We start from the raw sequence: 24,620 nt of genomic DNA, 5'->3' as shown, positions 1-24,620 counted from the left end.
ATGAAAACCATGAATAATAAATGCCTTGAGAAGATCTATATCTGTTACCTTAAATATACTCCTTATCTATTTTAGATTACAGAGTTAAATCAGAAAGTAAAATTCACACACATACACACAATATGGTAAGTTTTGCTTTAGTCTATGCTTAAAAATTGGACATAGCGTCTTTGGCTCTTACCTATCTCACCATATGACTAAGATCTGTCATCTTTCTATTGCAACTTTTCTTTGAAAATTCTGAGCTCACACATATATGATCTTTGTTGCGCGAGCTTTCTTCTCTCTGGATCCACGTATTATTTAAGTTCCTTTAAAAATTACACAAAAATACGTGGAAACAATGTACCTTTTTAAAAATTGCACTAAGATTTCATTTAATTTACATATCTTTTAGCCAAATGATTTAACAAATCATTCTTTCTTGCCGGGCCAAGTTTCTTTCCCTAGAAAATGAAAAGATTGGACTAAACTATTTTTAAGGTGCATTACCAGCTTTAAAATTCTAGATAGTCTGATTCTCATTTTTACCTGATTGCGACGCTTTGCTGATGGGGAAAGGCTTCTGAGTGCGACTATCAAGCTGAGAGTCTGGTCCACTTTCAACAAAAGAAGGGCAGCTAAAGTCACTCAGCACGTCAGGCTCACTATCCCAGTCTGAATGACTTGGGTTATCTTCTAATACCTATTTGCAAAATAACACACATAAAATTATTACATTGGAACTTATTCATTTCCACGAGCTACCAAGTCCCACCCATCTGAAACACCATAAAATAAACTACTCTAGAGAACATTTGCCATGTTCCTAAGACTAAAAGAGTTTTACCTCTATACTGTGCTCCTGGCTTTCCAGGCTGCTCCTGGAAAATGTTTGCAGACAAGGATGAGCAAGGTAACAGGCTTCCAGCAGACACATCAGGCTTCCTTCTCCCTCTAATCCCTCTACATCTCTCTTGTAGCCCTAGTAGCTACACCAATAAAAACATCAATAATGATGTTTTTGATTAAAAACTCCGGCACAATGCTGGCTTCTCTTCACTGAGCCTACCTGGGGATTATCGCTTTGTGTCTTTGCTACTTCCATTTCTCTTGCCTGGACTATCCTTTCTTCTCTTTCTCTCCAATCCGTTATTTACTGTATCATGCAGTCTTTCCAACCAACTCTTCTTCAATGACTTCTCGATTCCCTGAACTCCTGTGGTACTTTACTATTTATAACATTTAATTGACAAACACACGGGTACCATTGTTTAATTTCTCACACGTGTACTGTTGAAATGGTGGTTAGAGTGTTCCTAAGAAAGGTCAGCTGGCTGGCTACCTAAAGGTCTCATTAGCTGACATAACTTTGAGGAAACTGATCACAGTTAAAAAGCCACATCATCAGCCATGCAGATGGGGAAACTCAATCTTATCAAGAGGAGGTAAGATTCATGTTAAGGAAACTTGCAAGAGAATAAACTTAAAAAAAAAAAAAAATCAGGGAAGAGATACTTGTGTCATCTTTGAGAAATCTGAAGCAGCTGTAGAAGAGGTCCACAAGCTTAGGCAAGCAACCAACTGCCAGGAACCTGACCACATAATCCACTCTCTGTCTGATTCTTCTGGTGAACTATTCAAGCTGCCATCTACAAAGCCAGTTTCAGGGGCGCCTGGGGGCCTCGGTTGATTAAGCGTCTGCCTTCGGCTCAGGTCATGATCCCAGGATCCTGGGATCAAGCCCCACATCGGGCTCCCTGCTCAGTTGAGAGCCCGCGTCTCCCTCTCCCACTGCCCCTCCCCACCACTCATGTGCACTAGTAAATAAATAAAATCTTTAAAAAAAAAAAAAAAAAAAAGGCCAGTTTCCACCTCTGGGCACCCAATCTACTCAAATCCCACCCTTTCTACTCAAAGCTTATCCCTCATTTCTATCTTTCCTCTCCCCACTGAGAATTTCTTCTCTCTTGTATTATTTCTGTCTGTACAAAAATATGCTATCATTTATCCCACTTAAAAGAAAAAAAACTTTTTTGACTCCAGCTGCAATATAATTTCTCTGTACTTCTTTGCAGCAAAATGCCTTGGAAGAGTTATCCAGACTCGCTGTCCCCAATTTCGCTCTTCCCAGTCTATCTTGAGCCTCACTCTAATCACACTTGCGACTCCACTGCTCTGCTCATTCATTTTTAGCCCTTCTCCTTCCCGAACAGGCGGCAGCATTTCGAGGTTAATCACTTCTCTCTTCTTGAAACACTTTGCTCCTTGGATTCCAGAACGCCCTCTCACTCTCCAGGCTTCCTCCTAACTTACCAGTTGCTCCTCAGACTTCCTTGCATGTTCTGCTTTTATCCCAGACATCTTCATCCTAGAGGGACTCAGAGCTCAGTCAGTCCCCTTCTCTATCTAATCACTCCTCAGAGACGTCATCTGATCTTTTGATTTTAAAACACCAACTACTATGTTGTTTTCGACTCTAAAATGCACTGCCTCTCCCCTTTTATTAGTGTCCCTGATAGCAGGTGTATCTTATAACCAATGGCATGTCACGGTTTGATGCGCAGCATTGTTTTCATTCTTGGGGATATTTAAAATAATGGAGCATCTTCCAAACAATGGCATTTGAGATTTGATAAATTATAATGTATATTAACAACATCCAAATTTTTATCTCTAACATAGTCCTTTCTCTTGAATCGAAGACCTGGAAATCTAACTACTGGGAATTTCCTCTCAGATGTCCGGCAGCTGTCTCAAACTTAAAACACGTCCAAACCCAAACTAGAGCTCTTCCGTTCCACCTGCTGTATGAGGCCCCAAACTTAAGTCATCCTTCATGACTCCTCTCTTTCTCTCACACCCTATATCCAACCACTCAGGAAATTCTGATGACCCTACCCAAAGTTTATCTGGAATCCTAGCCCTTATCACCTCCCTTGCTACCATCTTATCCCAGCCACCACCATGTCTTATCTGGAAGAGGGCTTCTCAAACTAGTGTGCACAGGAACCACCTAGGAACTGGGTTAAAATGCAGATTCTAAATCAGTAGGATTGGGGGAGGCCTGAAATTCTGCATTTCTTCCCCCAAGATATCCCCATGGCTCACTCCCACCTAAGATCCCCTGATCACACCACAAATAACACCCTTTCCTGCCACCACATTTTCCATCTCCCTTATCCTACCCTGATTTTTAAAAATCTCTTGTTCATTTTTTATGGGAGTTTTAAGTAATTTATCTCACCCAAGATCACACAAGTCACAGCACTGGAGCCAGGATTCAGATGCAGACCTCTTACTATTCTTAGTTCAGTCACATTCAAAGCATGAAGGAATAACTGAATATTTGAGAAGACTAAGTTTCTTTTTTTAAAATCCTTTTTAAATTTAAATTCAATTAACATATAGTGTCTTAGTAGTTTCAGAGGTAGAGTTCAGTGATTCATCGGTCTTATACAATACCCAGTGCTCATTATAGCACGTGTCCTCCTTAATGTCCATCACCCAGTTACCCCACCCACCTGCCCGCCCCTTCCTCTTCAGCAACCCTCAGTTTGTTTCCTACGATAAAGAACAGCTTGTCTCCCTCTCTGATTTCATCTTGTTTTATTTTTCCCTCCCTTCCCCTACGATCCCGTTTTGTTTCTTAAATTCCAAGTATGAGATCATATGATAACTGTCTTTCTCCAATTGGCTTATTTCACTGAGAATAATACCCTCTAGTTCCACTCACTTCATTAAAAATGGCAAGATTTCATTTTTTGATGGCTGCATAATATTCTATTGTATATATAAACCACATCTTCTTTATCCATTCATCTGCTGATGGACATCTGGGCTCTTTCCATCGTTTGGCTATTGTGGACACTCTGAGGCTACAAACATTATTAGGGTGCAGGTGTCCCTTCGGATCGTTGCATTCTTAACTTTGCAGTAAATCCTTAGTAGTGTGATTGCTGGGTGGTAGGGTAGCTCTATTTTCAACTTTTTGAGGGACGTCCATACCGTTTTCCAGAGTGGCTGTACCAGCTTGCTTTCTCACCAACAGTATAAGACGGTTCCCCTTTCTCTGCATCCTCACCAACATTTATCATTTCTTGACTTACTGATTTTAGCCATTCTGGCTGGTGTGAGGTGGTATCTCACTGTGGTTTTGATTTGTATTTCCCTGATGGCGTGATGTTGAGCATTTTTTTCATGTGTTTGTTGGTCGACTGTATGCCTTCTTTGCAGAAAGGTCTGTTCATGTCTTCTGTCTACTTCTCAATTGGATTATTTTCTTTGGGTGTTAAGTTGGTAAGTTCTTTACAGATTTTGGATACTAGCCCTTTATCTGATAAAACAATTGCAAAACTTTTCTCCCATTCTGTCAACTGTCTTTTGGTTTTGTCAACTGTGCAAGAGCTTTTTATCTTGCTTAAGTCCTAATAGCTCATTTTTGCCTTTCTTTCCCTTGCCTTTGGAGACATGTCTATCTAGAAGTTGCTGCAGCAGAGGTCAAAGAGGTTGCTGCCTGTGTTCTCCTCTAGGATTTTAATGGATTTTGATTTTAACCCCAATGGACAACACTAATAAAATAGATGACCCATACTTCATAAAAAAATAAAAAATTTTTTAAAAGATTTATTTATCTGACAGAGAGAGAGCACGTGTGCACGTGCACGCACATACACAAGTGGGGGGAATGGCAGACAGAGAAGCAGACTCCCCGCTGAGCGGGGAGCCTGACCTGAGCCTCAGTCCCAGGATGCTGGGCTCATGACCTGAGCAGAAGGCAGATGCTTAACCGACTGAGCTGCCCAGGTGCCCTAAGATCAGATTCTTAACAGCCTGGATGGCTCTTTTCTTTTCTTTTCTCTTTCGAAATGTCACCTAAGACCCACGTGGCATCTTGTTTTCTTGAGCGGCACCTGCCTCCTGCATCAAGAGAGGATGGTATTTCATAACTTCATCACTGTAAAATTGTCTGTTCAAGTTATTCCTCTGGAGTGAGTTTAAATGCACGGTCCCAGGTGCAAAAAGGAAGTTTCCTACACGAATTGCTTAGGTCAGTGCCCCTTCCACCATTCTCTCTCACACGGCTCCGCTGCTCTAACCTTCTCCTTCTCGGGACCTATTCCCTTCACTTAGAGCCGGACTTCTCAGGCCTGGGTCACTCAGCTTTGCATGTGGAACCCCGGTGACTCCAACCAAACAAGGATCCACTGGGCCAAGACTCCAAGCTCTTAAGAAATGTATATCAAATAGATTTGGAATCTATTTGCCCTGGAGAGTAAGTACCACACATCAAACATAGCAGTTTATCAAACGTGCCTTTCTCAGAGGCGGAACCTTCCTGTAGCCCCAATGAAATGTCCCACGGCACATCCATAACGCAGTTAAAAGCAAACTAATAATGTAAATGCTCTGGGGACTGTGGGAGCGGGTGGTGAGGCATCCAGACTTCTTTTTCTTTTGAGCAGAGATAACTGAGCTGCGTCATGAAATACCAGGTAAGTGGGTATTCTAAGCAAAAGGAAAAACGTGCCAAAAATTTTTTTAATACTACAATTCATGGAAAGTCCTTAAGCTTCTATTTAGAAGTTAAGTACAAATTTGTTTCAACTAGTCCAATAAGAAGTCAAAATTAATTCCAGTGTCTAGCTCAGTGACCCTTTCCTTCTGGACTACAAGAGAACACTCTTCCCTGACAATTCTCTGACATCATAAATCCAGATGACACTGGACCGGTCTTCATCTCTGCATCACACCAGAAACGGCTTTTTATCCCACTTCTCACTCGTGACTTACCGTAGCTTTCCTTCCCCTGATATAAACCGGGTTCTTACAATAGGCCTGCTTGCTCTTCTGCAGGTAGCGCTTCCAAAAGTTATGCAAAACTTCATCCTAAGGTAGAAGGGAAATGAATAGTGATTACGGCAAGCACACTGGTCCATCCAGACCACTTATACTTTATACACTTCCCTCCATCTAAATGTCTTCTTACCTTCTTAGTTACATTTCTTAAAAAGAATTATCATCGCAAAATCAGGTATATGGGAAACACTGAATAAATTCTTCATAATCTTAGATTTTTAAAGAAGAGCCTAATTCCAAACAGATCACCTAGTTGAACCCCTTCCTTTTGTAAGTTTAGTATATTAAGAATGAGAGAAAGAAAGCAACTCCTATATGACCACACTTCTAATTAGAGGCAAAGCTGCTATTGGGTCCAAGTGGAAGTAAAATAAGATAACAAAGCAACTTTTCTATTTATTCATCACCTACTAGGGAAGAGGTATCCATTAGTTCAAACACAACACTGCAAGCTCCATTCTACCACTGAAGAAACTGAGTAAATTGGCCAAAGTGACCCACCCGGTAAATAGAAAACCCTGTGTTCTTAGCATAATGCCATTCCTGTGCCATTTAAATGGTCAGGTCTAAACAGTTATGTTCATTGGCTAATTTCAGACAGAACTGTTTTCGGGATTAACCCTGGTGAAGTGGGTAGAAAACCATATAGGAGTAAACCCCACTGTAGTTGGTTGGTATAACTATATGAAATTATAAATTACAAAGCATTTATAACATAGGATGACTTGAAAGAAAGCCCCAGATTTCACAAACCCCCAGATCACCACTGCGGGTGCCATCTGGTCTCTCACATTTTTGAATTTTTAACGAACTGAAACACCCAGGTGCCCCACTTATGGTTTTGTATTTTTATTTATTTATTTTTAAAGATTTTATTTATTTATTTGACAGAGAGAGATCACAAGTAGGCAGAGAAGCAGGCAGAGAGAGAGGAAGGGAAGCAGGCTCCCTGCTGAGCAGAGAGCCCGATGCGGGACTCGATCCCAGGACCCTGAGATCATGACCTGAGCTGAAGACAGCGGCTTAACCCACTGAGCCACCCAGGCGCCCTGGTTTTGTATTTTTAAATCCTATAATACCTCTCAGGGTAAGCCCAGAGTCCTCCTGGGCCATGCATCATTCTAGAGGGCATTCTTGCTGGCTTGCCCCAAACACTGGTTTGAACAACAAAGGCTCCTTTACAAATCTTTCCTTGGTGACTTCAATCCACATTGATCTTTCTACCTTCTCTTTTTGCCCTCAATGGCACTTATGAGCACACTGTCCTATCATTTCATGTTTACTCATTCCACACATGCATAGAACCCTTTCTCCAACTAGGCTGGCAAGTTGTACCCAATAATGGGTACAAAGGGAGTATATGAGAACCAACTGGCTTTCTAAACAATTCCTGAAATGGCTTCAACCAGATGAAGAAACATGAAGTTCACACAACAGCAGGGATACTGTGGTACTCTGGAGGGGCAGCAAAGTCCAAGTGTGGTCCCTGGACCAGCAGCATCGGTGTCACCTGGGAACTTGTTATAGCAATGACCTACTGAATCGGAAACTCCAGAATGAGGTTCATTAACTTGTGTTTAGGTGATTCTGGTATACATTCAAGATTGAGAACCACAGGCCTAATCTATCACTCCCCAAAGCACATTCTGGAACTCAAAACCCTGATCAATGCCACGCAAGCACGTATATAGCACACTAAAGGACTTTGTTCTCAAGTTGTGAATACTGGATACTACATCCCCTTGGAAATCAAACAAGCACATTAACACATAAAAGACACCAAAACGTCTGCAAAGTTATTTGTTTTACTTTATTTAACTTAATGTTTCTTAATTATCTGAAGATTAAAACCTTTTTTATTTTCTTTTGGTTCTTTGCTTATTAATACCCTGTAGAACACACTCTGAGAATTATCAATCTAATGAAAGAAGTAAAGCAAAAACATCAGAAAAGATGATCCCTTCAGGAGTCCTAGTATCATTACTGATAATCCTACTTTTCTCCTTAGTTTCACTCCAAATCTTACTGTTCTTCAAACAAAACATAGGACTGCATACAGACACAATGGACTTACCTTTAATTCTGGGCCGACTCCAAGGGTCTTTAAGGCTTCTGCTTGTTGATAAAGTATCTGCTGAAAACCTTCACACACATACCAATCCCAGCCTTTCTCTAGACGACAGATAACACGGTTCAGACACTTGTACTCCTACTTACCACATGCTACTACAGAGTTACAACTGTGTTTTACACATTACAGCTCGAAGTGTTTTATATTCCTGAATAGGATTTCCATCCTTATAATCTTCTGTTTCCAATCCAGCAAATATGGACACAAATGCTAAAGCTATATTCTAAATTCAGAGTTTCTATTTTCCATTGCAAATGGTATTAACATTCTCATTTTACAGACTTAGAAACTATGCAGGGTTAAAGAAGTTGAATGTAGGGGCGCCTGGGTGGCTCAGTGGGTTAAAGCATTTGCCTTCGGCTCAGGTCATGATCCCAGGGTCCTGGGATCAAGCCCCACATCGGGCTCTCTGCTCAGCGGGGAGCCTGCTTCCTCCTCTCTCTCTCTCTCTGCCTACCTGTGATCTCTGCCTGTCAAATAAATAAATAAAATCTTAAAAAAAAAAAAAAAAAGAAGTTGAATGTAAGGCACTTAACAGCTAATTTAAAGCACCTAAATTGCCTGCAGCAATTTAAGTTGAAACTCTACATTTTAGTTACTTAAGTCACATCCAAATTAATAAAGTTCTACTCTAATAAAATGTAATTAAAAAGTAACCAGCTTCTAGCCTAACAAAAATAGTCACTATTAAAGGTTAAACAGAAACAAAAGTTAGCATTTAGGCTTTCTGTCTGTTATTCATCTAAGAATAACAGTGTATTTCATAGAGATATTTCACAAACACTGGTATATCTGTATTTCATGTGTGTGCATCCTTAAAGCTTCCTCACCTATAAGAATCCCCCCTATCATTAGCCTTTTTCAAACTGGAGAATCTGGCCCTACGTAGTCACAGAAATAAAAAGCCTCAGTTAGACATTACCTCAGATTATTCTCAATCATGACTAATTATATGTACTCACTGGATTAATGAAGTAGATTACCTTTCAGAGCACACCCGTGCGGAGATTATTTTAAGGAAAATAATTTTCCTATTTTAAAAGGGTGTGTTCAAAATTGAGTGTGAGAAATGGGTTTCTAAAAGTTGAACATCACGTTAAACTTGCCTAACCCGACAATTCCATACTTGAATCATGTCAGAAAGCATTTTTCTTTAAAAGCACGGAAAAATCATATTCCCAATAGATCACAAGAACAGAAACGTGCCAACAGATGAGAGGGAATACACTCCATTATTTTTTGCATAATAGTTGCTCCACTTGAAAAGTAACTCACAACCGTAAGCAGGATGAAAACAGGATATGCTTAAAGATACTTACTTCCAATTTTACCATCAACAATTTCATTCCACTCTGGAAGACCGATTTACAAATCTGGCAACTTCTTGAGAATCTATTTAAAATTCCACTGCCACATCCCTACGCATATATGAAGAAAGGGCTTACCGAGTTTTCTTTTTCTTTTAAGTCCCCGGTTGATGGCTTGTATTTTAGTATTAGGAATAGCCCCAGTGTTTATGACTTCCTTAGATCTCTGCAGGAGACAGACATACCATTAAAAAGGTAGTTTTACATCTCCCTAAATATATTTCCAAGCATGCTGTGGGAAGTATAATGAACCAAACTGTGAGTGCCAGGATTAAGAACAGTAACATTTTGGGAAAACTATATCAACTGTAACATTTTGGTTAACCTTTACATTGCTTTTTCACTCAAAATGTTTCACTAACCAAAACAGTACCTGGAACACAGTAAACACTAAAGAAAAGCCTGGCAAATGAATAAAGCTTTATTTTAAGTCACTTTCTAATTTTTTCAAACGAAACCTAATGTTAAAATAAAATTTGTTCCCTCTTTCCTCCATCCAAACACACTCCGGAATTAAGAAAACTGTATTTATTATAACCAGCAAGGACTATGCTACATACAGATTCGTTTCATCCTGCTTTTCTATATATTTTAATAATACAGTTTTCATTTCTGAAATTATGAAAGTACTACTTTTTATTTTTAATCAAGCCTACACAATTTTAGAATGACTAAACGGTGAGTATAATTCATCCCACGGTCTTCAACTCCCAGTGCTCTCAAGAGCTGGGACCTCGTATTCTGCCTCTCTCACAACCAGAATAAAGGAATTAAGTCTTAATAAGGGAGGAGAGGTGAAGATTTTTTAAAAACAGGCAAGATTTGTGTATTTCTCTCAGTTTAAGAGATTGGAATGAAGTTTATCTTCAGCCTTCATTAAGAGTAAAAGAAACATCTTTAACAAGAGGATTTGGGGGATGTATTTCCTCTAGTCACAGAAGCCACATTCGAAGCCATTCTGTCGGACTGGGTTGGCCACACTGAAAACAGAAGACACAACAATACATACCAAAGCAGTTACCCTACAAAGATGGGTACAATGTATTAAGAGTAGGCAGGGATAAAAAGGCTTAAAATCTGGACTAAATGAAATGTGAGATAACTAAAAGCTAGAAAAAACTAAATATCTAAAACTGGATCTATAATTAATTAAATTACTGAATGGTTATATTGTGGGATATTTATATAGGCAATAAGACGGTACACAAATGTTTAGAATAACCCAAGAAAATATTTAATTAAGATAGAAGATTCAAAAGTGCTCCCCCACATCCCCTTTCCCTTCCATACACAGGAAAAAACTAGCCTAAAAGGAAGCACTTAAATGTTGACTACTGAGATTACTGGTAATTTTATTTTTATTATTTTTTTCAAGGATTTTATTTATTTGACAGAGAGAGAGAAAACACAAGCAAGGGGAGCGGCAGAAGGAGAGGGACAAGGAGACTCCCCGCTGAGCAGGGAGTTGCACATGGGACTTGATCCCAGGACCCTGGGCTCATGACCTGAGCTGAAGGCAGATGCTTAACTGACTGAGCCAGCCAGGTGCCCCAAGATTACTGGTGATTTTAGCTTTCATCTTCATAATTTCTAAATTTTTTTTTTCCAAATAGTAGATAAGTTTTATTTTTATGGACAGATTTCTTCAGGTATCAATAAACATTATTAAAAGCCTGAAAACAAGTTGTTACGAACATTTTCTATAGATATTACAGATACAGATATATACATTGTTCTGAAAGCATATGCAATTATTTCATTCTATTTATTTTTTTAATTTCTAAATTTTCTACAATAAATCTAATGTTATAGTCATAAAAATCTATTGAACTCACACAATTCTAGCCTACACCTTTATGAAATATCTACAAGAACATCCGTTGTCTAAATTGGCTAGATTTAAGACCTGAAAAAGGTTTTCCTATTTAAAATACACCAATGTAACATTCTTATTCTTTTACTAATTCAGAAGGCCTTTTTCCAGATTATAGCAAGTATCCACAGCCTGAGAATTACAAACAAGGTAAGACCTGGAGGGCAATGAGGGTACAGAAAAAACCGAGAAAGCTGCACCATGACCTCTACTCTACATAGCTAGAACTACGGCTCATTGGCCATTCTCCACCCACTAGATATCAACATGGCCAGCACACAGCACCCCACTCCAGGCAGCACAGATCACATCACATGCTATACAAAGAACATGCCTGGGGTACCACGAAGCCAAAAATAATCACTGGAATTGTACAGTCATAGCTCTGCCTATCATATGGAAGGCCCTGAGTTAGGTTCTTGGCCTATATAGAGATTCTGCCCAGCTTTAGGAATGCTACATCCTTGTCGCACCTGGGTGGTGTAGTTGGTTAAGTGTCAGTTGTTAAGTGTCTTGGTTTCAGTTCAGGTCATGATCTCGGGGTCATGAGACTGAGCCCCACATCATGCTCCACGCTCAGCTGAGTTGCTGGAGATTCACTCCCTATGCCCCGTCCCTGCTCGCATTCTCTCTCTAACATGAATAAATAAATCTTTTTTGGGGGGGCACCTGGGTGGCTCAGTTGGTTAAGCAACCGCCTTCGGCTCAGGTCACGGTCCCGGAGTCCCGGGATCGAGTCCCACATCAGGCTCCCAGCTCCATGGGGAGTCTGCTTCTCACCTTCTCACCTCTCATGCTCTCTCTCACTGTCTCTCTCTCAAATAAAAAAATAAAACTCTTTAAAAAAAAACTTTTAATCTTTTTTAAAAAAGATTTTATTTATTTGACAGATAGAGATCACAAGCAGGCAGAGAGGCAGGCAGGCAGAGAGAGAGAGAGAGGAGGAAACAGGCTCCCCACTGAGCAGAGAGCCTGACGAGGGACTCCATCCCAGGACTCTGGGATCACGACCTGAGTCAAAGGCAGAGGCTTTAACCCACTGAGCCACCCAGGCGCCCCAAATAAATCTTAAAAAAAAAAAAAGAAAGAATTCTACATTCTTGACAAGTTACTCTATATAGGTTGTCTTTCAAATGTGGAACTAGTTAGTGTAGTGGTATTAGGATCTTTCAAGTTAAAATGACTGCAGTAGATTTTATCAGAATCAAACAGGAACATTATCAAAGACAGAAATAAAAGAGGCAATTAGTTATTATTTCCACAAAAATAGCATGCTGACTTCACGTACGAATGGTGAATAGTCCAATCAGACACAACCATCCCTTGTTGTGTTTATGTTTGCACTGCTGCTACAGAATCAATCCTGGTAACACTGCTAGTGCCTCTCTGGCATCAAAGCAGAGAGGGCCAAACTGCGTATGTTTAAAGTGTACGTGTTGGGCATCTGGGTGGCTCAGTCGGTTGAGGGTCTGATTCTTGATTTCAGCTCAGGTCATGATCTCAGGGTCATGGGATGGAGCCACAAGTCAGGCTCCATGCTCAGCGAGGAGTCTGCTTGAGATTTTCTCCCTCTGCCCCAACCCCCACTCATGCTTACACACCTTCTCTCTCTAAAATAAATAAATAAATCTTAAAATAATAAAGGATAGGGGCGCCTGAGTGGCTCAGTCAGTTAAGCATCTGTCTTCAGCTCAGGTCATGGATCCAGGGTCCTGGGATCCAGCATCAGGATCCCTGCTCAGCAGGGAGTCTGCCTCTGCCTCTCCCGCTGCACCCCCACCACACGCTCTTTCTCTCTTGCATGTGTACGTGCTCTTTCTTAAGTAAATAAAATCTTTAAAAATAATAAAAAATAGGGGCGCCCGGGTGGCTCAATGGGTTATGCCTCTGCCTTCGGCTCAGGTCATGATCTCAGGGTCCTGGGATCCAGCCCTGCATAGGGCTCTCTGCTCAGCGGGGAGCCTGCTTCCCCCCCCCCCCCCCCTCCACTCTCTGCCTGCCTCTCTGCCTACTTGTGGTCTCTCTGTCAAATAAATAAATAAGCGTGCCTGGGTGGCTCAGTGGGCTAAAGCCTCTGCCTTCGGCTCGGGTCATGGTCCCGGGGTCCTGGGATCGAGCCCCACATCGGGCTCTCTATTCTGCAGGGAGCCTGCTTTCTCCTCTCTCTCTGCCTGCCTCTCTGCCTACTTGTGATCTCTGTCAAATAAATAAATAAAAATCTTTTAATAAATAAATAAATAAATAAATAAATAAAATCTTTTAAAAAATTAAAATTAAAATTAAAAAATAAAAAATAGAGTGTACAAGGTCATGTGTATACCTATGCATGTGTATCTACACATACCTACATCCTTATGAAACCATCACATCAAGATAATGAAATATCCACCACCCACAACACTTCATTGAGCTAGCATTTTTTAAATATTCTGTGTGACTTAAGTGGGAAGCAGGCATAGGCATAAGGACTGCACTGTATACTGAAGAATGATGATTGTTTCAAGAAAAGCTCTGTGCGATCAACAATGTAAATTAGCCACTTTTCCTCAAAGGAAATTTTTCTTTAGTTGTTTTATATATTTTGCTCAAGTTTTTGGTTGTTTAAGGTAGGAAGGTAAATCTGGTTCCTGTTACTCCACCTTGACCAAAAGCCTAAGTCTACAGAGTTCCTTTCCTCTGTCCCAAATTTGCCTTTCTTAAGTCTATATGGTTAATGTAATACTTGTTCCTTCCGGGCTCTACAGACCTGGAGCCAATCCTTTTCCAGAGAGGAGTCCTGGCATGTTCAGCCTGTCCAGTAGCAGACTGTCCATACCCCTCGATTATTTTGGTTATACTGCCCGGAATGTGTGGTAACTGGAACAGGACCTAGGACTCTCAGTGTGAAGGGGGGCCTATCTACCAAGGTTACATGCAAGACAGTATGACAATCTCTAATATAAGAGGCAGGTGTGAGGAGTAAAATGGCCACTGTAGTCGGAAGACTCAGGTTCACATCCTGGCTCAACACTTTATACTTGTGTGACTTTGGCAAGCTCACTCATCATGAGTCCTACTTTCCTCATCAATGAACAGGCACAATAGTATATCTCACAGGTGGCTATGAGAAGAAAATGAAATAATGGATAAGAAAACACTTTGTAATCTCTAAAGTACTAAACAAAGATAAAATGAAAATGAAGCTTATTTCCAATACTCCCAAAAGTCCTCAATCTTTCTAACATTCCATGTTCCAAACCTTTAAGCTACCAATATATTAAAAACTCTTCCATGAGTATTAACTAATTAAAAAATTGCCTCACCTTCTAAGTATAACTTTAATTATTTTCCCTCTTACTACACAGTCTGAATCATGAAATTATTTACCAATGAGGCCCAACATCATTTCAAAAACCCATCCTAAATCTAATTTACTCATTACTTAGCTCACATGTAAGCACCTGGAAGACTACTTTTATTCTTGGAATTTGGGCACTGCAGGAGTGACAAAAACATATTATTTGGGAACTATGCCACATATCGGGCTAAAACCATAATTTTAAAAACCTTAGCAGATTCTTAAATGACATATGTTACTTACTTCTGTAACGTTGTGGCAAGAAGTGCAATAATATTTGCCTTCATCAGTAAGACCCCAAGAGACAGCAGCACACTGAGTGCATCTTTCTTTGAACTCTTTCTATAGGAGAAGACAGGAAAGGTGTTACCATTAAACCATTTCCAATACATCGCACCTAAATCCTACAGTTCTACCTAAAGGGTTCCCTGCAATTTTACCCTACAGATAAAAAACAAACAAAAAAGCCATAGAAAATAAAAAATGTACCAGAGAGACTAACTATAAACAAAGAGAAGAACAGTTCAGTCTTCTGAATAGTCTGAAATGAAATTAAATGATTTAAAAAGTTTCTAAAATATGCTGTGAGGAGGGAAAAAAAAAAAGAAGAAAAGATGGTAGGGGTAAAATGGAAAAAAACAAAAAAAAAAGATGAGTTAATAAAGCTCCTGGAGAGTGCCCTGAGGGAAAAAAGAGGACGAGATTTAAGTAAAGAGAAGACTTTAAAAATAAAAATTGCATGCGATCTGGAACTTTCGCAATGAGACGAAAAACACATACCACAAAAGAACCGGCTTTTTATTGGGGTTGTTCCAAGTTTCAATTTAATCATTCAGCAACAGAAGGCAAACGGCCTATGTACGCACGGGGCACTGAACGGGGGGCCGGGGATCCAGTGGCGAGCAGAAGACACGCGACGCCTACTACCGCGCAGGCCGGTCGGTGGTGAGACGGGACTACGGACGTCATCGACCCGGCGCGGCCAGACGTCAGTCACCGTCACTGAACGTCAGTCACAGGCAAGGCCTTCTGCCACCGCGGCGCGTGGGTGCGCGCGAAGACGGGCACCCGAGCCCTGGTCCCCGACTCTGCGGTCCTGGACCTCACCGCCCATCCAACTGCCCAGTACGGCCAAAGCAGGCGGCATTTCATGGATGTCAAACCCGAACGCCGAATCCACTTCGGCGAGTCGGGGAGGTCTGCAGAGACTCCGGAGCATTACCTGGAGTGAGTCGGACCCAGGCCGCGGCGAGGATCCGCAGAGACCCCGGGCGGGGGTGGGGGGCTCCCTCAGAAGCCAGCCCGTTCCCGCCCGGCCCTCCCACGCCCACCCCGGGATCAAAGGGAACCTGTGGGCGGCCCGGTCCACAGGGGATGGGCCTCGTGGGTGGCCACCGCATAAAACCCACAACTCCATCCCCCTCCCGAAGCACACCCACACGGACTAAGCCCCGCCCTCCCCTCACCCACGACCTCACCCAGCGCCCCAAAACGCGCGCACGCCCGGCCCGCCAGCCCCATCCCTTTCCCCGCCCCGCGGCCTTCCGCCCGCCCTCCTCCGGCCAGCGGCCGCCCCCACAGCCAGTCGGCGTCCTCCGGCCTCTTCTCTCCGCCTCACTCCCCTCCCGCCCCGCCGTCGGGCCCGCAGGGCTCCCGGCTCGCTCACCGCCTCCTCCAGGTCCATAATCGCGTCGCCGCCGCCGCCGCCGCCGTCCCCGCCGGACCCGTTACCCAGGCAGCGAGCGCAGCTTCCGGGCCCGTTACCCAGGCAGCGAGCGCAGCTTCCGGGAGCGCCGGCAGGAACCCGCCGGGCGGAAACCGAGGCCGCGGCTTCGGGTTCCGGACGCCTGGGGATGCGGGGTCGTCTCCGCCCGCGCCGGGAAGGAAGCTCCGCCACCCCTGCAGCCCCCTCCCAGACTTCATGCCTTTCTCCAGTCCAGGTAACTGGAGCCGACCTCGGGAAGAGACGCGGCGCGCCGACTGCGGAGCTGACTCGGTCCCGCTCGGCTGACAAGCGGGACCATCTATCCCCGCTCGCTGCCGGGGAGGCGGTGGCTGCCCGCCCGCCCCGGCCTGGACGGCGGCGGCTCCCCGAGTCCGCTCGGTTGCGGCTCTCCCCGGCACGGGAGGGGCGTGGGGTTCTGGAGGAAGGAACAAGGCTGCTGAGGTAGACCTGGGGGCAGTCACCGTTTCCTGCTCCCCGTGCCTCAGTTGCCTCCTCTGTAAGCACCCGCCCCGGAGTGCTCGTATTGGGCGAGGATTTTACTTGGAAGCTGTTGGAGGAATTACACGGTCCGACTTCTGTTTGAGAGACCAGTGTGACCCTTGCGGGGAGAGGGCTGGTGGGGGCAGGGCAGAAGGCAAGTCAGGAGACCAGGGGAATAATCCGGACAAGATCCCGTGGGAGCTGGAACCAGGTGAAAGCACTCGAGACTGAGAATCACAGAGATTCTGGAAGCACAGATTGTGAAGGGAGAGCCGCAAGGGCATCTTCATGGACAGGAGGAGGGCGGTAGGAGAAAGACGCAAGGGTGACCTCAAGGTTTCTGCCCTGAGTGCTGGGAGGGTGAGGTCTGGCCGAGCAGGGGCAGGCTGTGGGTGGGACCGTTTGGGGCAGGGTAGAGGAGGAACCAGGAGTTTGATTTTGGACCTGCGAAGTTCGAGATGCTGCTAAGACCTCCAGGCAGGATGAAAAGACAGTTTGACATCGGAGTGCAGCATTCTCAGGTGGATTCTGGACTGGAGATCCACACTCGGGAGTTCCCTCTATCCAGATGGCATTTAAAGTCATGAGACTAGAGAAGAATAGAGAGGGACTGGCTCTCTATTCACTCACTCCTCGTTTACTTGTCGATTCATTTATTTCCCCAAGTTAATTCAGCACCCACTGCATGCCAGGCACTGTGCGGGCAATTGGGAAATGAGAGGTGAAGAGTCCCAGCCCTCAGGAGACCCCCCAGTCCCATGGAGAAGTCCGTCTCATTATTTTAGCGTGGCACTAGACAAATGTCCTGTCCATTTATGTCACCCATGTCATTTGCCAAGCGTGGCTCTGTGCAACTTCAGACTCTTTCTGAAAAACCTTCCCTATCCGTACAGCATGAGGATTGCCCTAAGAACAGCTTGGTGATAAACCTTTTATTTTCTAGATCTCTCGTGATTTCAGATGTTGAAATAATAGAACAGGAAGGGACAGTACTGAATGCACAGCTGAAGAGGTAATGTATTGAACTAAAATACGAGATCAGGAATCTTTGTCTTTTTGTTTATTGCTAATATATCCAGGACCTGGAATAGTACTTAGCTAATAGGAAGTGATTGATAAATATTTGTTGAGTGGATGAATGACTTGTAAGATTTTCATGTACATGCAAAATGGTTGAAACAGATGACATACCTTGATTTGAGACTTTGGACATGTGATTTCACAGAAATGAATCACAGATTTTTCCAGCCATTCCTTCACAGAAAATTGAGTGTTTTGAGCAAAGTCAGCCCTTTGGAAGAAAATGTTTTCTTAGACTATAAGACTTAAAGGAGGGTTTTAGCAGAAAAGCTTTAGTATGCAGTTCTTAAAACCTCTGGCTCAGGTGCCATTTTTGCTTATCAGATTGGCACAGATTTTTTTTCTTTTTGGTCTAATGGAAATTATCAATGGTGGAAGTGCTCAGTGAACTGATTTCTGCCTTATGGCAGAGGTGAGCTTGAATGTGGGTATATTTCTTTTCTTTTCTTTTTTAAGATTTTATTTATCCATTTGAGAGAGGCAGAGCCTGAGCGAGAGCATGAGGGGAAGGGCAGAGAGAGAGGGAGAAGCAGACCCTCTCCACCCCCAGCTGAGCAGGGGACTCCATCCCAGGACCCCAAGTCTTAACCTGAGCCGAAGGTAGATGCTAACCATCTGAGGCACCCAGGCGCCCTGTAGATAAATTTCTGGAAAACTGTTGAGCTACATAGAGGTGGAATGGTGGAGCAATATCGAGGTAGCCTCAAGAAGAGGAAACAGAGAAATAAAATTAGGGCAGAGATAATAAATCTTTAAAGGGATTGAGGAGTCTGGGCCAGTATTTTACTGAACATCTTGACTGAATGTATTAACATGTCTAAAGAAAGAATGTGTACATCAGAAAGAAATATGTTTAACCCTCTAAACCTAAGAAAGGTGGACCCAAATCCTAGCAAGGACCCCAGCTCTGCTATTATGCACAAGAAGCTGCTGTACCCAAGGTTCCACATAAGTAACAGACACAGAAACCAACACTAATCATTACTCAATTCTGTAATAGAGCCAGTAACTCTATTTGTGAAATAGTGCCTTGAAATTTTGATGTGATGGAAAAATTCCTAAAAAAATACAAGTTTCTGAAAGGTATATAGAAGAAATAGAAAATCTGAACAATTTATTTAAGAAGTATATTCTATGTATAAAATCATCTCACTAAGAAAACCCCAATTTCATATGAGTTAAAGATAGTAAATTCTACCAGATGTTTGAGAAGGAAATAGTACCCATCGAACACAGACTTCTAAATAATGGGAAAAGTGAGTGCAGTTACCAGAACATCTTATAAGGCTAGCATAACCTTGACATCAAATCGTGGCAGGGATATTTGAAAGAGAATAAAAAAAGTCTCTTCTGTTTCAGAAGCAGATGTAAAAATTCCAAACAAAATATCAGCAAATTGAATGCAAGTCCTTTGCAATACAAAAATTAATTTGGAATGGACCACAGCCCCACATGTACTAAGTAAAGCTATAGAGCTTCTAGAAAAAGAATCAGAAAGTATCTCTCTGACTTGAGACAGGGCAGATTCCCTGAAAAGCACAGTCCTAAAAGCACTATTCATGAAAGAAAAGATTGCTACATTGGACTTCATTAAAATTAAGAACTTTAGTTCATCAAAAGACATTGTTAAGGCAACCCAAAGACTGAGAAAAGATATGTACAATAGATAAACTCAACAAAAGACATATCCACCACAAATACATTCCTACAAATTAAAAAAAAAGGCACTATTTCACAAAGAGGATAGTTAAAAGATCAACAAATACATGAAAAGCTGCTCAACATTATGATTCACCAGAAAAATGCAAATTAAAAGCACAAGGAGATGCTACAACACATCCACTGGGATGGCCAAAGTTAAAATGACAATATAGGGCGCCTGGGTGGCTCAGTGGGTTAAGCCTCTGCCTTCGGCTCAGGTCATGATCTCAGGGTCTGGCGATTGAGTCCCTCATCAGACTCTCTGCTCTGCAGGGAGCCTGCTTCCTTCTCTCTCTCTCTCTCTGCCCGCCTCTCTGCCTACTTGTGATCTCTGGCTGTCAAATAAATAAATAAAATCTTTTTTAAAAAATGACAATATCGAGGTTTGGCAAAAAAACATAGATAAACTCAGTCTCTTCTACATTGCTGATGGGAGTGTAAACTGGCAGAAATATTTTGGAAAATTGGAGGAAAAGCTAACTGTGTGCTAATTACAACTCAGCAGTTCTACCCTCTGATACATTCCCAAGACAAATTAGTACATGTGTTCACCAAAAGATACATACAAGTATCTTCGTTAAGCTTTCCTTATAATAGCCCCAAATTACAACGACCTAATGTCCATCAATGGGAGAATCAATAGCTAATTGTGATAGTCATACCATGGAATCCTATAGAGGAAAAAGAAAGAATGAATTCGTGCTACAGGCAACAACACGGATGCATCTCACAGAATCATGATGTGCAAAAGAAGCCTGTGGTGGATTTAAAGTGGACGTACGTTCTTTGCTGTCTTCCCATTGGAAGATGCAGTCCCTCTTCCTGCCCCTTTAATCAGCCATCGTCTTGTGGCCGGCTTGGAGCCACAGAATGCTAAGTCAATGGTATTGTCTAACTTCCAAGCAGTGCCTTTGCAGCTTTTGCTTTTCCTCAAATATGCTGTCCTGAAAGCCAGCGGCAAGAAGTCCAACTCCCTTCAGACAGCCATGCTGTGAGGAAGCCCAGTCGCGCCATGTGTACTACGGAGGCAACACGGAGGACTAAAGTGTCAGACGTATGAGTGAAATCTGGGATCTCCCAGCCTAGCCGGTCACTAGCTACATGCAGCCCCTGCCCCATGCTACGTGGAACAGAAAACCACCCAGCCAAGTCCTGCCCCAATTCCTGACTGACAGAATTCCAAATAAACACAATGGTTTTTGTTTTTAAGCCAATAATCTGACGTAGTTTGTTACGATACATAGTAGTTTGTTACAAAGTAATGGATAGCCACAGGAAATGCTTTTCGAACTAGAATGTTCTATAACAAAACCCTAAAATACACACCCAGAACTAATCCAATCCAAAAGCCTCCTCCTTTGACAGCAACCTCTCAGAAAAGAGTTTTGAGCATATAATGATGTATGTTATAGAATACTCATCAATATAAGCTAAAATATAAGTTATTAATGTAAATAACCTCCCTTTCAATGAAAGTATTAAGAACATTGTAATTAAACTAATCTTGTCTTAACACTATGTGATAGAGATTTGTAGTTCTTGTCTTAAATTTAGTTTACTTTAGTACTTCTTTTTAAAGGGATCATAACAAAAAAAGACACCTCACAAAGATACAGAAAATATTTTCACGCCAATGGGAACATTCGCAAACATTCATTCTCAAAATGCAGTCTCCATAGAACACATGTCTTCCAAAGAAGTGGTTACTTTTTCATTCCTTAAGCAATGGGGAGCCTAGCATGTGCCAGACACTGGTTTAGGCACATGGAATAAAGCAATGGACAGAAACAGTCTCTACCTCATGAAGCCTACATTCTAGCTGGCAGAGACACATACTAAATGCATAAGCAAATTACTAAAAAAATATGTCAGGAGGCTAAAAACTTCCATATGGAGAAAGCAGAACATGAAAATAGAATAGACGGGAGGAAGGCTTGGAGGTGGGAGTTGCTATTTTATTTTATTTTAAGATTTATTTACTAAATTTAGAGAAAGGGGAGGGGCAGAGGGAGAGGGAGAGAAATCCCCAAGCAGATTCCCCACTGAGTGTAGAGCCTGACGTGGGGTTCTATCCTAGGACCCTGAGATCACAACCTGAGGCAAAATCACGAGATTTAAAAGAAGCGGGGGACTGAGCCATGCAGGTAGGTGGGGGATCAGCACTTCAGGTGCAAAGGCCCTGAGACGGTGAGGTGGCCCTGAGAAAGCAAGGAGGTGTGTGGCTGAGACCATGAGGTCAGAGAGGAGACCGGGCCAGATCAGGGATATAAGGTCTTGGGGATTATAGGAGGACATCAGGTTTTATTCTCAGTGAGATGGAAGACAGAAGAGTGACAGCAGCTGACTCCTATTTTGGAAGGCTCCCTCTAGGGACGAGGAGAGTTAGGGGGATGTAAGGGATGGAGGGAGCAGACACTGAGGAGAAACAGTCAACTTCTGGGCAGGTTTCAAAGGCACGGACAGTCTTCCTGAGAGATCAGTTGCGGGGGGTGAGAGAGAGGAGAGTGAAGGTGACTGCAAAGTTCTGGGTCTGCACCTGCATGAGAGTGCCGTTGCCATCTGTGGAGACCCGGAAGACACATGCAGGCTTAATGACAGAGTGGAGGCCAGAATCAAGAGTTTGCTGGGATGCTTAAGTTAGTGATGTGAACTCGTATCCAGGCGGTGCTGTTGAGTAGAAGAGTTTGATGTTCAGGGGAGAGCTAACGGCTGGGAGTCAGGAGCGTGGATAAACTCATCAAGGGTGTGTGGCTAGAAAGGTCCAAGGACCGAGACCCGGCCACTCCGACATAACTGAAGTAGGGAGCAAGAAGGAGGCTGAGAATGTCATCACTGGGAGGCAACATAAAGCCGAGGCAGATTTTTGTTTCTCTGGTTTCTTGGCTTTCTTGTTTCAGACATGGGAAGACGGAATGATTCCAGGGGCTCTCACTGAGCTGGGGAGAGGGGCTGGGTCAGCAGCTCAGGCAGAGGGATTGGCCGGAGCAGAGATAATTCAGCCAGGACAGGACCAGGAAGGGAGGGCCTGTGGTACAGGCACGGTGGGGACGTGAGGAAAGGGCTCCTCTGACTGTTTCTGGGGAGATGGCGAGGAGGTCCTGAGCGGAGTGGGAGAGTCGGGAGGGTTGCTCGAGGCCCAAGGAAAGGGCAGAGGTGTAATACCTCTGGGGAATAGGAGAGTTAAATGAGAAATCTGCTAAATTGTCAGGCACCTTCAGGGGCCCCCCTGGACATCTGAGATCGTAAATGTGAAGATAAGGCCAGCCAACACACCCGGCCATTCAGCTGCTCACTTTGTCGAAACAGCCCCTTTACCCCCGAAGGGACAAATTAAGTGTATTCACAATTTCGAAAACACCTGCCAAGTGGTGTTACTACTGACAGCCCCTCGTCATTGCAGGAATACTTGCCTTTTTGTTTCATGAGAAAAAAGATAATTCACCTGTAAGTCTGACAGGTCTTCTGAGTCTTTTGCCATGAGATAGACAACAGGCTTCTGTGCAGAACAAAGGACGTTTGTGGACATTCGGATGGGTTATGGTAAGGATCTCCTGACATCTGAAAGGTCCTGAGTTTATAAAATCAACTATGCCCAGAGCATTCCCCAGCCACACGTGCCCCTCTGCCTGTTGCCTCTGCTGCCCTTCACTGCTGGCGAAGGAGGTACCAGCAAATCTCCCCAGCCGTCTGCAGCCTCATCCCAGAGCTCTTCCGCCATTTTGTCAAAGTGGTTCTAGTTGGTGGTTCCATGGACATGGTATCTCCAAGTCGCTCTTGTATAAAAGATGCAACTTACTGTGGAGAATGTGTATTCTCTGATGCACCTTTCCACGAACGGCCCCTCAGAAGCCATCTTTCCCATGTTCTATGACTGAAATGGAATCCAGCTGCTACCAGGAGCAGGGACTTGTTGGAAATATCTATATTTCTTCCTGCTGGATAGCAAACATTCACGTTGCAAACCTGAGACACGTAACACTCATTTTCTTCTAAATTTTCAGCAGTTTCTGCGTCTTTTAAAAGTATTTGCAACAGTATTTGTCATCCACTCTTTCCACCATATCTATCATGGCAGAATGATAGAAAACAGATAAATATAAAATATAACTTCAGGGAGTAATACATGCTTTAAAGCCAGGTAAGCATATAGGGTGACTGGGGTGGGGTGAAGTGAGTAGAATGTTTACAGGGTCATGAGGAAGACTTCTCCGAAGGAGGGACCGTCGAGCCAAGCTGGGAATGTAGAGAGAGCCATGCAGGAATGTGGGGAAATGTATTCCAGGGAGAGTAAAAAGGCCCTGCGGCTGGACTAGGCTTGGTGTGTCTGAGAAACAAAAGGAAGCCAAGTGTGGCCAGGATAATGGGTAAGAGGTAGAGCTGTGGGCCTCAGGGTGAGAGCACTGGGCAGGGCCCTGACTGCCCGGAGGTCTCCTGGCCCCACAGGACTGATATCAGCCAGTACATCCATAGTCTGTCCCATGCATGATACCAGAGGTTCCCGGGAGATCACACCTCCTGGTTACCACACTGGCTCCCACCAGGGAAGAAGGAAGGGAGAAGGGACACCTCATGGATCAACAGGGCGCCAGTCAGCAGGGCACAGCTGCCTTGTACTTCCCACATAACAGGGTGCCGGCCTGTGGGGATGATAGCCTTTGTGGAATTTTGGCTCAGAGAGGCTGGGGAGAGCCTGGGGGAGCAGACAAGTGGGGGCCCCACACAAGTACTAGCCAAGCATTTGGGGCTTTGTTGGAATAGCAGTACTTCCTCCCCAGGTGGGAGGCTGCAAGGAAGGAAGGGCCCAAAGATTCCAGAGTGTAGCTCCCATTTCTCACCACTCATACCCAATTTCACTTGCATTGAAGGGTGTGTGTTTGTCAAAACCCACCACAGGTCTACTCAAGGGCATTAACCACCGGGTTTTCTTAGTCAAGTGGGAGCTAATGCGTATCTAGCATTTTCTGAGCCAGGCACCATTCTAGACTGGTTGCCCATGAGCCCCATTTTCTGGACAAGAAAATGAAATCAAAGGTTATCTAAAATTTGTGTAAGTGTCTAAGCCAGGAGCCAAAACTACGTAGCCTTGT

The 24,620-nt window shown here is 43.4% G+C and overlaps 1 protein-coding gene and 1 long non-coding RNA gene across 4 annotated transcripts in view; one reads left to right on the top strand and one right to left on the bottom strand.

Annotated features, from left to right (window-relative positions):
* TAF1B (TATA-box binding protein associated factor, RNA polymerase I subunit B) overlaps positions 1-16,321 on the bottom strand; it is a 76,012-nt gene extending 59,691 nt beyond the window's left edge. For both annotated transcript variants that reach the window (XM_059405134.1, XM_059405133.1), the window contains exons 1-6: positions 16,213-16,321; positions 14,790-14,888; positions 9,415-9,502; positions 7,913-8,010; positions 5,773-5,868; positions 532-685 (exon numbers count right to left, since the gene is read on the bottom strand). In XM_059405134.1, the coding sequence (XP_059261117.1) occupies positions 532-685; positions 5,773-5,868; positions 7,913-8,010; positions 9,415-9,502; positions 14,790-14,888; positions 16,213-16,230 (553 nt within the window). In that variant the 5' untranslated portion in view covers positions 16,231-16,321. The remainder of the gene's footprint in view (positions 1-531; positions 686-5,772; positions 5,869-7,912; positions 8,011-9,414; positions 9,503-14,789; positions 14,889-16,212) is intronic.
* Positions 16,322-16,394: 73 nt separating this feature from the next.
* On the top strand, positions 16,395-21,034 carry LOC132021126 (uncharacterized). 2 transcript variants are annotated; one of them, XR_009405250.1, is made up of 3 exons: positions 16,395-16,486; positions 17,696-17,764; positions 20,451-21,034. It is a non-coding gene; the product is annotated as an uncharacterized LOC132021126 (long non-coding RNA). The 2 variants fall into 2 exon arrangements; XR_009405251.1 differs by having other exon boundaries at positions 20,440-21,034.
* Positions 21,035-24,620: the final 3,586 nt, after the last annotated feature.

This window comes from Mustela nigripes, chromosome 7 (assembly GCF_022355385.1).
Source record: "Mustela nigripes isolate SB6536 chromosome 7, MUSNIG.SB6536, whole genome shotgun sequence".
In the NCBI taxonomy this organism is placed as follows: Eukaryota; Metazoa; Chordata; class Mammalia; order Carnivora; family Mustelidae; genus Mustela; species Mustela nigripes.
Note: the sequence above shows the minus strand (reverse complement) of the source record. Positions and strands in the feature narration are given on the sequence as shown.